Below are 15,514 nucleotides of genomic sequence, written 5' to 3'. Positions count from 1 at the left end.
TTTTTTAAAATATATTTATTGGCTATTTGTATTTCTTCATCTGAGAAATGTGTATTCATTTCAGCTGCCCATTTTTGGATTGGGTTTTTTAATTGGGGGGGATGGTCTGATTTTTTTCAATCTATATGTTCGACATACAAGTCCTTTGTCTAAGGAACAGTTGGCTAAAATTTTTCCCACTCTGTGGATTGTCTCTTCATTCTCTTGAATTTTTTTTCTGTGCAAAAGCTTTTTAATAAGATGAGATCCTACTTGTGGATTCTCTGAAGTGTTTTACATGCTGTTTGATTTTTGTTCATGAACTCTCTGCTTACCCATGTGTCTTCAATTTCTACCTACTTTCTCTTCTAGTAGATTTAGTGTTTTTGTTTTAATATTTAGATCTTTGATTCATTTTGACTTTAGTGCATGGTAATAGACATGGACTACTTTTAGTCTTCAGCATGTAAAAAGTCAGTTTTTTCCAGCACCATTTATTAAACAGGCCGTCTTTCTTCCAGTGAGTATATTTGACCCTTTTGTCAAAGAGAACATAGATCAGTGTGTTTGTATTTGTGTCTGCATCTTCTAATCTGTCCCATTGGTCCTCAGGTCTATTTTTTGCCAGTACCATACTGATTTTATCACAGTAGCTTGGCAGTATAATTTCAGGTCAGGGACTGTGATGCTTCTGAACTTGCCTTTGTTGCCCAGAATTGCCTTTGCTATTCTACATCTTCTCTGCTTCCAAATTAATTTTAGAAATGTTTTCTCTAGTTCTGTGAGGCATGTTAAAGGCATTTTGATTGCGATTGCATTAAATCTGTATGACAATGTTGGGAGTATAGTCATTTTCACTGTTGGGTCTTCCTATCTGTGAGCAAGAGATATCCTTCCATTTTCTGATTATCCTCTTTGATCTCCTTTTTCACAGCATTGTAATTTCCAATGTAGAGCTCTTTGTTAGATTGACTCCTAAGTATTTCATTTTTTGGATGCTATTGTAAAGCGTGGTTTTCGTAATTTCTCTCCCCTTTAGTTTGTTGTTTGTGTACAGGAATGCTGTTGATTTTTGAGAGTTGACCTTGTATCTATCTATGCTACTGAATTTGGTTATTAGTTTTAGGAAACTTTTAGTAGAGTTTTTAGGGTGTTCTATATAGAGTACTAAATCACCTGTGAACAACAATAGTTTAACTTCTTTCTATCCTTATTCTTTTTGTCTCTTGTCTAAGTGCTCTAGTGTTTCCAGAACTATATTGAATAGGAGTAGTAATAGTGGACATCCTTATCTTGTTTCTGATTGTGGAGTGAAGGCTTTGAGTTTTTGTCTTTTTAGTATGATGTTGGTTGTTGGTATATCATAGATGGCTTTTATCACATTGAGGTAAACATCATCTATTCTGATTTTCTCTAGGGTTTTTATCATGAATGAATGCTGAACTTTATCAAAGGCTTTTTCTGCCTCTATTGAGATGATTGCATGAATTTTGTCTTTGGTTCTGTTATGATGTACTAACTCATTGATCTGTGTATGTTGCACTCCTGGGACAAATCCCTCTTGGTCATGATGTATGATCTTCTTGATCATTTGCTACATTGTTTGTTATAGCTCATTGAGGATTTTTGTACCTATGTTCATTAGGGAGATTGGCCTATAGTTCTCTTTTTTGACTGTGTCTTTCTCTGGCTTGGGTATCAAGGTAACACTTACCTCCAGGAATGAGTTAGGGAATATTGCTTCCCATTCAACTCATTAAAGAGTTTAAGAAGTGTTAGCATTAAATCTTTTCTAAATTTCTTATAGAATTCAGCCATGAATTCATCAGGATCTATGCTTTTGTTGGTAAGTTTTTTATTATATTTCAATCTCATTAACTGATATTAGGTTATTTAGAACTTTTATATCATCTTGATTCAGCTTTGGCAATTAATATGTATCCAGAGATGTCGATTTATTGTTTTCCATCCTGAGTACAGATTTCTCAAAGTAGGTATTGATGGTCTTCTGAGTTTTCATGGGATCTGTGGTGATTTCACTTTTTTCAGTCCTTAGTACATGAATTTGGGTTACTTCCCCTTTTTTCATAAGGTTGGCAAGGGAGTTACCAATTTTATTTATTGTTTCAAAGAACAAACTCTTCAATAATTCTTTGTATTATTTCTTTGGTCTCCATTGTGTTAATTTCTGCTCTGATCTTTGTAACTTCCTCCCTTGTATGGGCTTTGTCTTTGTCTTGCTCTTTTTTTTCTACCATCTTGAACTGTAACATTGGGTTGTTTATTTGTGCTTGTTCTATTTCCCTGATGTGAGAATTTAACACTGTAAATTTCCCTCAAGATCTCTTTCATTACACCCCATAATTCTGGTATATTGTATCTTCATTCTCATTTATTTGTAGATATTATTTAACTTCTTCCTTTATTTCATCTGTGACCCATTGTCTGTTTAGAAAGGTGTCAATTTCCATGTTTATGGAGTTTTTACAGGTTTTTGACATTAATTTCCAATTTCATTGCACTATGATCAGACAATATGTGGGGGATAATTTCAATTCCTTTGAATTCACTTCAGCATGTTCTCTGGACTAGCATATGATCTACAGAGGTGATAGCACATGGTCCATAGCATATGGTCTATCGAGGTCCATAGAGGTGGTCTATAGGTAGCATACCAATAGTGGATTCAGTCTTTGTGTCGAACACACGTAAGTATGCACTGTCCAGAATATAAATATTTGTTTTGTTAAAAACTGCAGCAAATCTTATTTTACAAATCACAATTCACTTATAAGATTCTAGAATCAAGCAGCAGTGTGGAACAAAAATCGTTCAAAATGTAGTACTCCATCAAATGAACTGATTACAACCAAGGAAAAGGAAATGCCCTACTGAAATGTGGGAAATGAGGTACAGCAAAAAACCAATTAGTTACAGCTTGCACCAGTCTTACATGAACTAGTTTAAACAGTTGGTCATTTGTGACTGGCTAAGCCTCTGCTAATTACTACAAAACAAGGCTGCAGTGTTTGCACATTAGCTTGAGTACAATATGGGCAGCTTGAGGTAAAACTTTCAAGTCCAAGTCTTACTTTTCTCATCTTTAGTACCACTTTTTTCATTTCTTCGTAAGTATACTGATTCAAACTGTCTTGGTTTACTTTTACTTTTCTCACTGCTGGGACAAAACACCCGACACTCAAAATGAAGGAAGAAAAGGTTTATTTAGCTGTTTGTGGAAGTTTCAGTCCACAATCAGCTGGCTCTAAGGCAGGGTGGCATGGCACAAGGGCAACACTTCAAGGCAGCAGCCAGAGCAAGAAGGAAATAAGCCTCTTTTCCTGGCTTGTATTATATACAAGCCACCACCACACCCCTCCAAGGCAGGTATAGCACTCACAAAAATCTCCTTGCCCTCCTTTGCACAGGATAAGGATATTTACAAAAGTTCACACAATGTATCAACCATAACGATACCTTTCTCTTCCACACCAGTGTGACAGCTGCAGGTAAAGATGACAGACTAGGGACATATAATGATCTCCTCTGCCTTCTCAAACACACACACACACACACACACACACACACACATACACACACACATACATAAATAAAGGGATTTTAAAAAAAGAAGGAACAACATTGTGTGAATGGGAGGAAAATTTTAGAAATCAAGAAAAATTTTACACATCTTAAAAGGATAGGAAGTTGATAGAGGAAGGTAGAGGAAACCACAAAATCCAAACTGAATGAGATGTCTCAGCATGGAACCCAGGCTTCCCAGAATGCTATAGCCAGGACTCCCTGACATCAGGGTGTGGAATGAAGAACTGCAAGTGGGCATTGGTAGGAGTCTTAAGGGACGTGCACTCCACACATGCAGAGGGATCCAAGTTTATCATATCTCTCCCACACAGGAAGTAGAGACTTATTATTGGAGAAATAAAATAATCACAGCATTCAAGGCAATAAAACACACAAAATGCACAGTGAGACAGCTGAAGAAACAGGAACAGGAAAAAAAAATCTTAAAAATTAAAACTATCAATCATATCCTCAGAGACATATTACTGCATCTATACATGATTTGAAATGGACCAATTATAGAGAATAAACCACCTTGGGGGAATAAAGTAAAAGCTAACGTGCTGGGCATGGTGGTACATACCTAGAATCCCAGCATTTGGGAGGCAGAGGCAGGAAGATCACCTAGAGTTAAGGCCAGCCTAGGTTACACAGGGAGTTCAAGGTCAGCCTGGACTACATAGCAACTCCCTCAAAATAAAAGCTAAAGCAAATTTTCATAAAATACTTTGAAAAAAATCAAAAGAACTCTTTCTGCCAAAGTATAACTTTCAACAGAAATTCCAGAATCAGAACAAAAGAAAATGGCAAGAAAAACAGGTTATCAAATAGAATTTCCTAGAAAGAACTTTAATCCTTCTAAACACTCTAATAAAAAAATAGAAGCAGACCAGCAATATAAGGCAGGGCACTTTAAACTCCAGATCATGAAGAAAAGTTTCCATGAAGTCCTGTGTTGCTTGCATTGTTCTGATCTGCTTTGTTCTGCTGTTTTGTTCTCTTGAAAAGAAAAGAAAAAGTTTCCAGAGAGAACAAGAACAAGGGAGCACCAGATTCCTTAATGTAACACAAGAGGCTGCAGGATAAACGAGGGCCTTCAGCATTTTCAAGAAAAATTTTTGCCAGCAATTAGAGACAATTTCAGAAAAATGGCCTCTAATAATAAAAAACTAGCTTCTCATATTTCCTTTCTTAAGATACTAGCAAATAGTATGTAACAAAAGAGAAATACGCTAAGAAGTAAAACATGAAATCCAGGAGATATTGGAGCCAACCTGAAAGGTTTAGAAGAGACAAGGGGCTAAGTTTTACAGCAGACCTAGCATGGAGCAGGAAAACCATAAAGTGAACAAAATAATAAATATGTGGAAAAAATAAAGACACAGAAAAAATTAGGAAAACTCAACAATAGTACCTCAGAGGAAATCTGAGTATAATGCATCTAGTTTTATAAGAAGTGACAGTGATAAAACAACTTGGAAGGATGGGGAAGAGGAAGTGAGGGAGGTACAGACCATCATAAAAAAAAAAGGTAATTTGGATCAGTTCATATTATTAATAAATACCAATATTGTTTAATATGCAAAATATTTCTAAGTCCTTCAGTTCTGAATTTTCAACCAAGGATATACATTTCATTAATAATTTTCAATTTATTAAAATAATTTTTTCCAATGGGGGAAAAAACAAGGACAGAGAGGATCCATTTGTACTGTGAAATCTCAAGTCTTCATCCCTTTTTCCTGTTCTTCATGTAAAAAAGATGCTGTTTAACGGTTTCTGTTCTTCATTTTCTCTCTTCTTTGTTTTCCAGGTCTCTTCTACACAGAAATAAAACCACATATGGTCACACAGCACATAACCCTCTACTCCAGACAAAGAAAGGGAGGAAGGATGCGGGGATGGAAGGAGACTGAGCCCCAGCCAGTGTCTGGCTCACTTACATTTGATCCTTTCTTTCCAGGCCTCTTAAGGCCTTTCCCATGAGCTGTCTTTGCCCGGAAGCTGGATACATCATCAAAGCTCTCACGGCTGTTCCACTTGGAGCCTTTCTTCTTCCCCCCAAAGCCGAACTTCTGGTTTTTATATCGCCGTTTAGCATTGGGCCTGGACAAAAGGGACCAGACAGATTACCACAGCATTATAAATCCTGGTGACCCTCATGGCCCAAAATACCCTCAGGTTCTTTCTGGCACACGTTTACTTGCAGATCCCCCAGGCAAGCTCATCTACTTATGATTTTAATTCCCATGGCTGGAGGGAAAAAACAGTAGGAAAGGAGCTACATATGGCTTTCTACTATCTTCAGAAAGCTTATATTTTCACTCTATCTTGCTAACTCATCCTCAGCTGTTTCTGTGCTCTCACAGATATACACATGCAGCTAATAGTCAAATGTAGTAAGTTTTAAAACTCACCAAGCTCAGCATGTACAAAAGTACCTGTTATCTCCTCACCTATATGGTCAGCATGTACAAAAGTACCTGTTATCTCCTCACCTATACGGCCCCACATCCAGTACACATGCTGACCTTGCAGCTGGTGCTCCTACTATCTTCCCAGTCACCCAGGCTGCTTTCTCTCTGCATCCAATTCAATTTCCAGGTCCAGCTCATTTAACTTCTTTAGTATTTCTTCCACCCATATCCTCTCCTTTTCTGATTGCACTTTTAGGGTATTATCACTACTCATCTGAGCTTTTCTAACAGCCAATCGAGTCCCCATTTCCCTCAAGTCCATCTGCACAAAGTGCCACTGTTACCTTTTTAAACATGATATAACCCTCTCATCACTGGGGGTACACTCAGCAAACACCTGGCCCACCCGCCGCTCCCTACCTCATGTCCACCCCACAGTGATGCCAAACATCAGCTGCTTCTCACACCCAACCTGCTGCCTCACATCTCTGTGCCTCTGCTCATTCAGATTCTTCCTTCTCACCCAAACCAGCTTCTCTCCTACTTTTCTGGACAATGGTTATTTACCTTTCACACTAGGTTCAGAGGGGCCGCTCCTCCAGGAAGCCCTCCCCAGACCTGGTGCTTAAATAATGGTCTCTAACTGCCTTTATCATAATACATGCTATTACAGTCTGAAAATTATCATTTCTCCTAGGCCTGCTGTCCAGGTGTGCAGAAAGCTGGACTGAACAGAACAAACCATTTCCCCATGGGAAAACATGAGGCCATCCACAAGTGACTTGCTCAAAGCTACCTTCCTACTGAGCAGCATAATCTGAATGTAAACCTCAGGTCTGTACTCTTTACCACACTGTGAAGAAGAGAAGCCACACAGATACAATAGTAACTTTAAATGAGGCAAACACACCCTGGTCACTTTCGAAGGCTGCCATAATTGAAAAGACCCATCACAAGACAGTAAATCTTAGCCATACCAGGGGCGGCCCCTCATTCTGTGAGGTATCCAAGGTACTCACGCACTGCTGGCACATACACACCACAGAACCGAAATGAACCAAACCAAACCAGTATGCTTCTTACCCCTTCTTCATCTGCTGGCCTTTAGCTCCTGCCTTTGCACTCCGGGCAACAGGTTTCTGATCTCCCTCAAGAAAATCCAGTTTATCAGAGAAGCCTGTGAGTAAAGAAGCATTTTGGTCAGCACTACTGTATTTTCTAAAAGTTTTTAAGTATCACCTCCTTGCGCCATTGGCAAAACTTAAGCCAACAGTTCCACGTCACTGAGAGGACATCAAAGAACTGCATGCCCAAAATACGTGTCAGGCACCTACTGCTCCTCCCTCTTCCCCAACATCCGTAGCAAAGATGTGCTGACCTTTCTGATATTTCTTTATGGCATTCATCATATGTGATTTCTCCTGGTGCCTCTTCTGAAGAACCTCTGTTTGCACCTGTGGTGTGGACACAAACAAATTATTCCAACTGTCTATATTCTCTCCATATTACTACTACTACTAATAATAATAATAATATTACAAAACAAACACAGAATAGAGAGGGGAACAAGGGGTAAGGAAACAAGGAAAAGTTTTTTAAAAATGAGAAAAGAAGGAAACCATGAAAACAAAGCTTTGTAAACGGGTAGAGTAGGAGGGGTTGAAGGGCGGTTAGCAGAACAGGGAAAAAGTTGTATCATGTACAGGAACAAATTCTCTAAGATGAATGTGACTGTTAGGTTTATCTAAAATGTACCAATAAAACCTAATGTAAAATAAATAAATAAATGGAAAAAACAAACAGAAACACAGTGTGAGTCCCGCTACTACTATTTAACATTTACTTACAGATGCCCAAAACTATCCTAAGGGCTCTAAGTATATTCTTAGTTCTTCACAACCACTGAATGAAGTTTTACTAAATGAAAGTGGTTATATTCTTGCCCAAGTTACATTGCCAAAAAGTACATAACTGAGATCCACATTCAAGCAGCCCTACTCCAAAGCTTGCACTTTTCTCCCAACATACAATCCTGCCTACTAAATTAGCAAATCATGTTTAGAGCTACATTCAGTTTTGCCCATTAATTATTACTGGTCAGACTAAATGTTCAACCCATTGTTACAAGGGATGAAAGTACCAAATCACCCCAGAAAATAAAAAGAAAAACCAAAAAGCTTCAAAAACAAAGGAAATCAGGGCCAGGGATATAGCTCAGCAGCACAGCACCTGCCTGTCAAAAGTGAGGTCCTGAGTTCAATTTTATATATATATATATATATATATATATATATATCAAAGACACGATCAAAAAATGGGCAACTGAAATCAATAGATGCTTCACAGAAGAAGTACAAATGGCCAATAATTAATGAAGAAATGCTTGACATCATCGGCCATTAGAGAAATGCAAATTAAACCAACACTGAGATTGCACCTTACTCCATCATCAAGAAATCAAATAACAGTCAGAGATTTAGCTCAGTGGCTTAAGCACCTGCCTGGCAAGCCTGAGGTGGTTAAGTTCGATCCCCAGTACAAAAAAAAGAAATCAAAGAACAAAGGCTGGAGAGGCTGTGGGGAGAAAAGGAACCCTTCTACAGTACTGGCGGGAGTGTAAATAAGTCCAATCACTTTCAAAATCGGTATCAAAAAACCAAAACTAGAAATCCCATTTGATCCATCTATTCCTGTCTAGTTATCTTCCTGAAAGAGTTAAAGACATACTTTTACAGTGATATATGCATACCCATGTATATAGCAGCACAACTTAAAATAACTAAATCTTAGAAGGGCACATACAGTATGTCCATCAACAGATGAACAGATAAAGAATATGCATTTTTGAAACACAACAGAGTACACTATTCTGCCATACAAAAAGATAATGAATCATTTGTAAGAAAATAGGTACTTCTTAAGATCACAATATTAAGTAAAATAAATTGGATATACAGGCTTAAATACTAAATTTCTGTTTTATGAGAAATTCAAAGATAGGTGAAATAAAAGGTGATAGGAAGTAAGGAGGCAAAAAATAAATGAATAAATAAATAAATGGAAGCAGAGAGGCAGATCTTTCTCAAAGGGGTTTAAAAGCAGAGGGAGGCAGGAGGGAGGGAAGGGAAGAGAATGAACAAAGGAATTAAGATGTGTTATGTACATGTACCAACTCCACACAAGAATATAGAAATGAACAAAGGAATTAAGATGTGTTATGTACATGTACCAACTCCACACAAACACACACCCAAAAAAAGGGGAATCAAGACATGCAGGGAGAGGGTAAGGAGGGAAGGGAAAGAGGATGAAAAACACAAGTTAAGATGTATTATACACACAGGCCAACTCCCCACAAGGAATGTAAACATTATGTATAACAAAATAAACCAATTTTTAAATTTTTAAAAAAAAGGCACATTTCTCAATCTTAACACTACTGACGGTCTAGGGGTAAGTAAGTGGGTAAGGCCTTTCCTGTGCATCTTCCTGTGCATGTTTAGCAACATGCCTGCCTTCTATCCATTAGATACAAGTAGCACCTTCCACCCAAGATGTGACAACTGGAAAATGTCTCTAAGATAAAGCGCAGGGAAGGCAAAATTAACTCAAACTGAGCAGCACTGCCCAAAGGTTTCCTCAAATAAGAAACAGCAAGCCAACAGGCCCAACAGCTTTTCTTTACTCTTAATAAATTAGGTTATATTCAACTAATTGCCAGTGTCTTTGAGATAATATCAGCCACCCACTTCTAAATCTTAGAAACACTAAATCCACAGTAGAGCAAAGAACGCTCATCTACTCTTCCTCTGCTGAGGATTCATCAATGAAATGACCCCAGTGGTCAACTCCAGGCCCCAGAAGATGAAAGATTATATCCAAAATGCTGACAAATGCTTAAGATTCATACGGATCCTCCTCACATTCATTCTTTCCCACAAACCTAATTCCTGTCATCTTCTTTCTCAGGTGACCTATACAATAAAAAAGGAAAACCAAAAAGCTTTCATGGAATGCCTAACCTAGTTTTACACTGGAACTCTGACAGTTATAGTCAAACACTGGGTGACCCTTTACCTTTCAGACTGGATGATAATCAAGAGAATAATTCCTCCAGTGACCTGACAATCCTGAATGGACAGTGTGTCATTCAGAATACAAATCAGAAGTACCTGGGAGGCTTTTTAGAAAAAGAGGGGAAGTATACAAAGATTCTCAGAAATTCTGGTGGAGCCTAGAAATGTTTTCAAAATTTTCCCTGATTTTGCTGAGACACAACTTTTAGACACCACTGAATTCAGTTCATCACCATTTGGATGTAGAACCTAAATTCCAGAGAGGTGACTACCTTGCCTACCATTTCCACAGTACTACTGGTGCCACACAGGTATTTGGGTGAAACTGTGCACATGAATTCCAACACACACTTTAATATGAGACAGGAAGCACGTGATCAAACATACATAAGGCAGGGAACCAAATCAGACCACAGTAATATCATCAGACATGATGTAAATGGTCATATCCCATTTCCTGCACACTTTCTTTCTCACCTTCTTTCCATATTTCCTAAGTGCTCGAAGTTGCTTAGCCTTTTCGGACTTCTCCATGGCAGCCTGTTTAGTCTGTAGTTTCTGTCGAATCTAAAATGCAAACAAAATATTATCAAACAATCTTAGAGTGCACCAAAACAAGGAGCAAATATTCTCAGTTCTATGCTATAAATCATCTACTGTATTTTAACCCATGAGGACAATAAGGTCCAAAAGCTCAACCCCTTTGCCTAATATACCAGTGTCACCGGTAGAGCCAAAGATTAAAGTGACCTTCCCACTTCCAGTGTAATGTGTGTTCTATTATACAAAAATGTCTGCTTGTAGTCCAACCAAGCAATTACTCCCCATCCTTAATCTCTGTAAAACAGCACACAGCTTCAGTGCCCTTCTCTATGGACTATATAAGCAAGAAAAACTCAAGAGATATCCAACTTCCAGCCCTTTTCACCAAACATACACATTTCAGCTAAAAATAAGAAGTTAAAATGCAAATATACAGAGATGTATCTAAGTCTCCAGACGAAGTTCCTTCAGTACCAGCTAGACAAGAGGCTAATAAAATCTTGCCTGGACCCATGGGAAGTATTTAAATATACACTGGATATATATTAGGAATCTTCTTCCTCCCAAAATTAAATGCAGATCGTATTATAACTAACTCTACATTATACTACAACTGAAGTAATCCCCCATTTCCTAGAAAGCTGAAGCACAGAGAATACAAACTGTCTACAGTGATGGTACTGCTCAGTGGCAACAGCAGCCCCAGAACACACCATGCCATCACCATGACAGGAGGGAAACACAAAACTCACTGTGACTTCAGAGACACCATGCTTCTTATAGTACTTCTGCTCTTCTTGTCATTTAAAATAGGAAAATGTAATCTCACATTTAATCTAATGGGTGGTATCTGCTATGACTGTAACATAATGAATTTCTGGAAAAGGTAGTAATTGTCTCTAGCAACCAGCTCCCCAATATTGGATTTACACTTGTTTTTAAAAAAAAACAAAAAAACATCATAGGAGATAAATCTACTAAATATACTTCAGTACAAAGTTTTGGCTTTCCAGAGAAAAACTGCGTTCCTCACCTTTTGCATCTGCTGATCAGACTTAGCCATTTCTGCAAAATAATCAGTGGGCCGCTTGGTAGGCACTTTGAGCTGGTGGAGGCGGGGTAATGCCGCAAGCACTGCTGCCTGAGCCTGGCGGTAGCTGAGATTGTAAACAAAGGATGGAATGAGGTGAGGGAGAAAGGCCTCCATACCTCCTTCCTGCCTCTCAGTTATCCAAGCTCAGAAAGACTATCAACATCCGACCTCCACCAATAAGAACAAAGGAACAAACAAACACTGTAATAAAGCATCACTAATTTGATATCATAGAGAAACTTCACTGTATATTGTTTTTCAAAAGGGAAGAAGTGCTGCTAAAAATAAATTAGTATAAAAGGATGACCCCCCCCCAAAAAAAGGATGACCCCTCCAATGGTACCTATTAACACAAAAGCAAGTGTCAATTACGAATTCTCCTGTAATCACTACAGAAAAGTCCTCACAAGAACCTTTGGCAACCAAAGTTTGCTGTAGTGACTAAATGCACACACAAAAACACTGGGCTCTTCTCAACCAGAGAATCTCACAACTTCCTCTCCATAGCCAAAGCTAATTCCCTGGAGTCTCTGACGGGGAAGGCTCACTACCGTCCTTCTCTCCCGCCCTCTAGCACAGGAAGGCCCCCAATTTCTCCCGCAGTGGACAGGAAGGCCCCCAATTTCTCCCGCAGTGGCAAACAAACATACAAACTCATTTCCCGCTGGAAGTCGTCTTCCGGATTAACAGCTTTCTGGTCCTTGTTCTGAGGTGTTGGCACAGGTCCACTGATATCCGGCACCGGACCCAGGGTCACATCGAGCCTTTCAACCCATTCTAGATCCCGCTTGAATTCGGCCAAACACTGCTTCAGGCCATTCTGAATAATTCAGACACTGAGCTTTAGGGCCCCGAGTTTTTTCTCTCCCAAGCCCGGGGCGTAAGCCAACAAGACAAAACGCTAACCAAATACCCTGACAAATAATCAATCCTCATGGCAAACTTGTCGTTCCTGTGACAAATACCAGCCTCCCAAGCACAGCTCCTCCGAATGCGCATCCCATCTCCAAGCACCCTCTATCTGACCCGGCTCCAGAGCTTACCACATCATTCACCGCCCTCTTCGGCCCCTCGAGCACCACATTGAGGCCTGGCTTCAGGAGCCCGCGGGAAAACGCATCCTGCAACTGCAGGCACAGTCGGTGTCATAAGCAGAGGGGAAAAAGCCTCTTCTCCCACGTCCAGTCCCGGGAGCTCCACTGTCACTTACCTCTCGGTCCGTGACAAGAGAATCATCGGAATCTGATTCTGAGCCTGAGAGCGGGGGAGTGTCCATTTCGCAGCGGCCAGCCCCTCCGCCTACCGGAAGGAGCGGGTCAGCCAGAAACCGGCTGGCACACACCAGTTCCCAGCGGGGATCCTGTCCTCAGCCGCAACTCACTCGCCGCGGCTCCACGTGTGCTCGAACTGCGCGAGCTGCCACAACTTGCCTTTTCTGCTCCGCTTTTCCAACGAGACTTCCGCTTCCGGCGCTGAGACACACTTCCGGTTTGTGGTTGCCATAGGAACTGCTCGGGTTTTGGGCTGTGCCAGGCTTGCTTGGGATCCCTAGATTTTTGCAACTCTGGATCGGTGCGTTGTCTGGTGACCCAGGGAGTGGGAATGGATCCCTAGTTAGAACAAGTTGGAAGCACTACAGAGAAAAGAAAACTTGGGACAGAGCCTGGGAAGGGAGTTAGGAGCTGAGAATGACACTGGGAGCGGGGCGGGGCGGGGCGGGGCGGAGCGGGGGGGGGGGGGGGACGGGGACGGGAAAGACGGGGACTGGGGGGGGGACTTGGCGCGGGGGGCGGGGCGGAGGGGAGGGGCGGGGCGATGAGCGCTTACTCTTACTCTCTGCCCTTGGCATTTTGCAGAACTCTGAAAGTAATATGTCGACCGTGGTAGCTCAGTCACTGCATGTGTTTGGTCTTCGATCTCACGTAGCCAACAATGTCTTCTTCTTTGATGAGCAGATCGTTATATTTCCTGCAGGAAATTACTGTGTGAAGTACAATGTGGATCAAAAATGGCAAAAATTTATTCCAGGTACAATCCTTTCCATCCTGACATGTGTATTAATACCATGTGCGTATAGAAATCATAATCCCAAAACTAAGACTGGAAAAAAATTTTTAGCAAGTAGAATATACATATAATTTTTAAAATATAGAAGATATAATCTAAGTTTGCATTATTATAGATTAATCAAAGACAAACCACATATAAAGTGTTAGCAGTATTTTTCACTGTAATTTCATGAAAAAATAGCTTGATGAATCTCTTCACACGTCTTCAGTATCTTGGCTTTGTCATCATCAGAGGCCTTTTGGTGTTGTCTTAACAGTTTTTATTTGTTTTGAGACAGGTTCTCACTATGCAGTTCAGGGCTGACTTTGAACTCACTATGTAGCCCAGGATGATCTTGAACTCTCAGTAATTCTCCTGCTTCAGCCTCCCAAATGCTTGGATGACAGGCGTGTACCACCATGCCCGGCCTAACTCAACTTTAAAAAGCATACTGCTTTCATTATATCTATGAATCTTTGTATCATGAAGACACTAGAAAACTTATCTACATCACAAATAACTATCTATATAATCATATTGGTCCTATAGATCATACTTATGACAATTCAGTCTCTTCGCTTTTTTCTCTTGCATTGAATACATTTTATTGTGACATGTGCATATAAAAGAGTGCTTATTACATATATGAAATAGTTAAAGAATTACTATAAAATGAAGATCTTTGAACCCAACCGCTCAGCATAGAAAACAAAACTTTGCCAGTTCAGAGCTTCTCCCCATTGTCTTTCTCCCACATTCTACACATCTCATCTTGGATCTTTATGATTATTTCCTGCAGAGTTTTAGCATACATATGTGCTACTTTATGTAAAATATGCTTTTTTTCTGTTTTCTCACTTTATATAAATTAAATCATAATTATGTATTGTGTGACCTTTTTGTTCAATAAAATGTTTTGGGATTCATGCATCTTGATATATAGATATATTGAGTTCATTTTATTCATTATAGTGCTCCAGCCTATGGATATAATGTCTCCCTAATGTTTTTCCTAAACTGATAGTTGACAAAAGGTATCTTATTGTGATTTAAGTTTGCATTTCCCTATTTTTAATGAGGATGAATATCTTTTCACGTGTGTATTCCTATTTATTACTATTTAGCCTTATGTTAAATACTTTTTTCAAATCTTTTGCTCATTTTCTATCTTTCATGGGAAGTTTAAGATTTTGGAGTAACTTTCTCCTTGATTTATAGGCATACTTTTTATAATCTGTCTACTAATCATTCCTCAGATATATGTTACAAATAATACAAGTCTGAGGCTTATATTTTTTTCCTTCTTATCATATCTTCAAATGGACAGAAATTCTTAGTTTTAATGGAGTCAAATGTATCAAACACTATGTAATATCTGTTGGAACAAACTGTATTATATGTCATTGACTTTATTAATTTCTATGCCCACCATATTTCCTAAAGTATTACTAATTATAATAATTTACCTATAGATTCTTTGGGGTTTATACATGTTATCTACAAATGATGATTTCATTTCTTTTTCTTGTGGTGCAGTAGTGGTAAGCATCTCCAAACAGCCTCTAATGGGCCAATGAATATGGACATCTTTGTCGTGTTTCTGCCATAAAAGGGAATTCGTTTAACATGTTGTTATAAAGAAGAATGTTTACTGTAGGCATTTGTCCATGTCCTTTATCAAGTTAGGGAATTCTTTCTTTTCTAATTTTCTATGCTTTTTAATATCCCAGTGAACATATTCTGAATCTTATTGTATGTATTTTCTGTATTTT

At 39.2% G+C, this 15,514-nt stretch overlaps 2 protein-coding genes across 3 annotated transcripts in view; one reads left to right on the top strand and one right to left on the bottom strand.

The window, feature by feature from the left end:
- Positions 1-3,184: 3,184 nt before the first annotated feature.
- Positions 3,185-13,158, bottom strand: Ebna1bp2 (EBNA1 binding protein 2). Its single transcript, XM_003462473.5, has 9 exons — positions 12,904-13,158; positions 12,737-12,820; positions 12,344-12,513; positions 11,634-11,757; positions 10,535-10,624; positions 7,360-7,435; positions 7,065-7,158; positions 5,508-5,670; positions 3,185-5,384 (listed from the first exon to the last, which is right to left on the bottom strand). Exons 1-9 carry the CDS (start codon positions 12,967-12,969, stop codon positions 5,334-5,336), a joined length of 918 nt encoding a protein of 305 aa, XP_003462521.1. The 5' UTR covers positions 12,970-13,158; the 3' UTR covers positions 3,185-5,333.
- Positions 13,045-15,514, top strand: part of Cfap57 (cilia and flagella associated protein 57) — a 68,625-nt gene continuing 66,155 nt past the window's right edge. The window contains exons 1-2 of one of the 2 annotated variants that reach the window (XM_063236341.1): positions 13,045-13,181; positions 13,550-13,721. In XM_063236341.1, coding sequence (XP_063092411.1) covers positions 13,565-13,721 — 157 coding nt within the window. In that variant the 5' untranslated portion in view covers positions 13,045-13,181; positions 13,550-13,564. Of the gene's footprint in view, positions 13,266-13,549; positions 13,722-15,514 lie in introns of both variants that reach the window. The other variant, XM_003462517.5, reaches the window with a different exon arrangement.

This window comes from Cavia porcellus, unplaced genomic scaffold (assembly GCF_034190915.1).
Source record: "Cavia porcellus strain 051 isolate PalLab524CR breed Dunkin Hartley unplaced genomic scaffold, mCavPor4.1 scaffold_25, whole genome shotgun sequence".
NCBI classification, from domain to species: Eukaryota; Metazoa; Chordata; class Mammalia; order Rodentia; family Caviidae; genus Cavia; species Cavia porcellus.
This window is presented reverse-complemented; position numbering and strand designations above follow the sequence as displayed.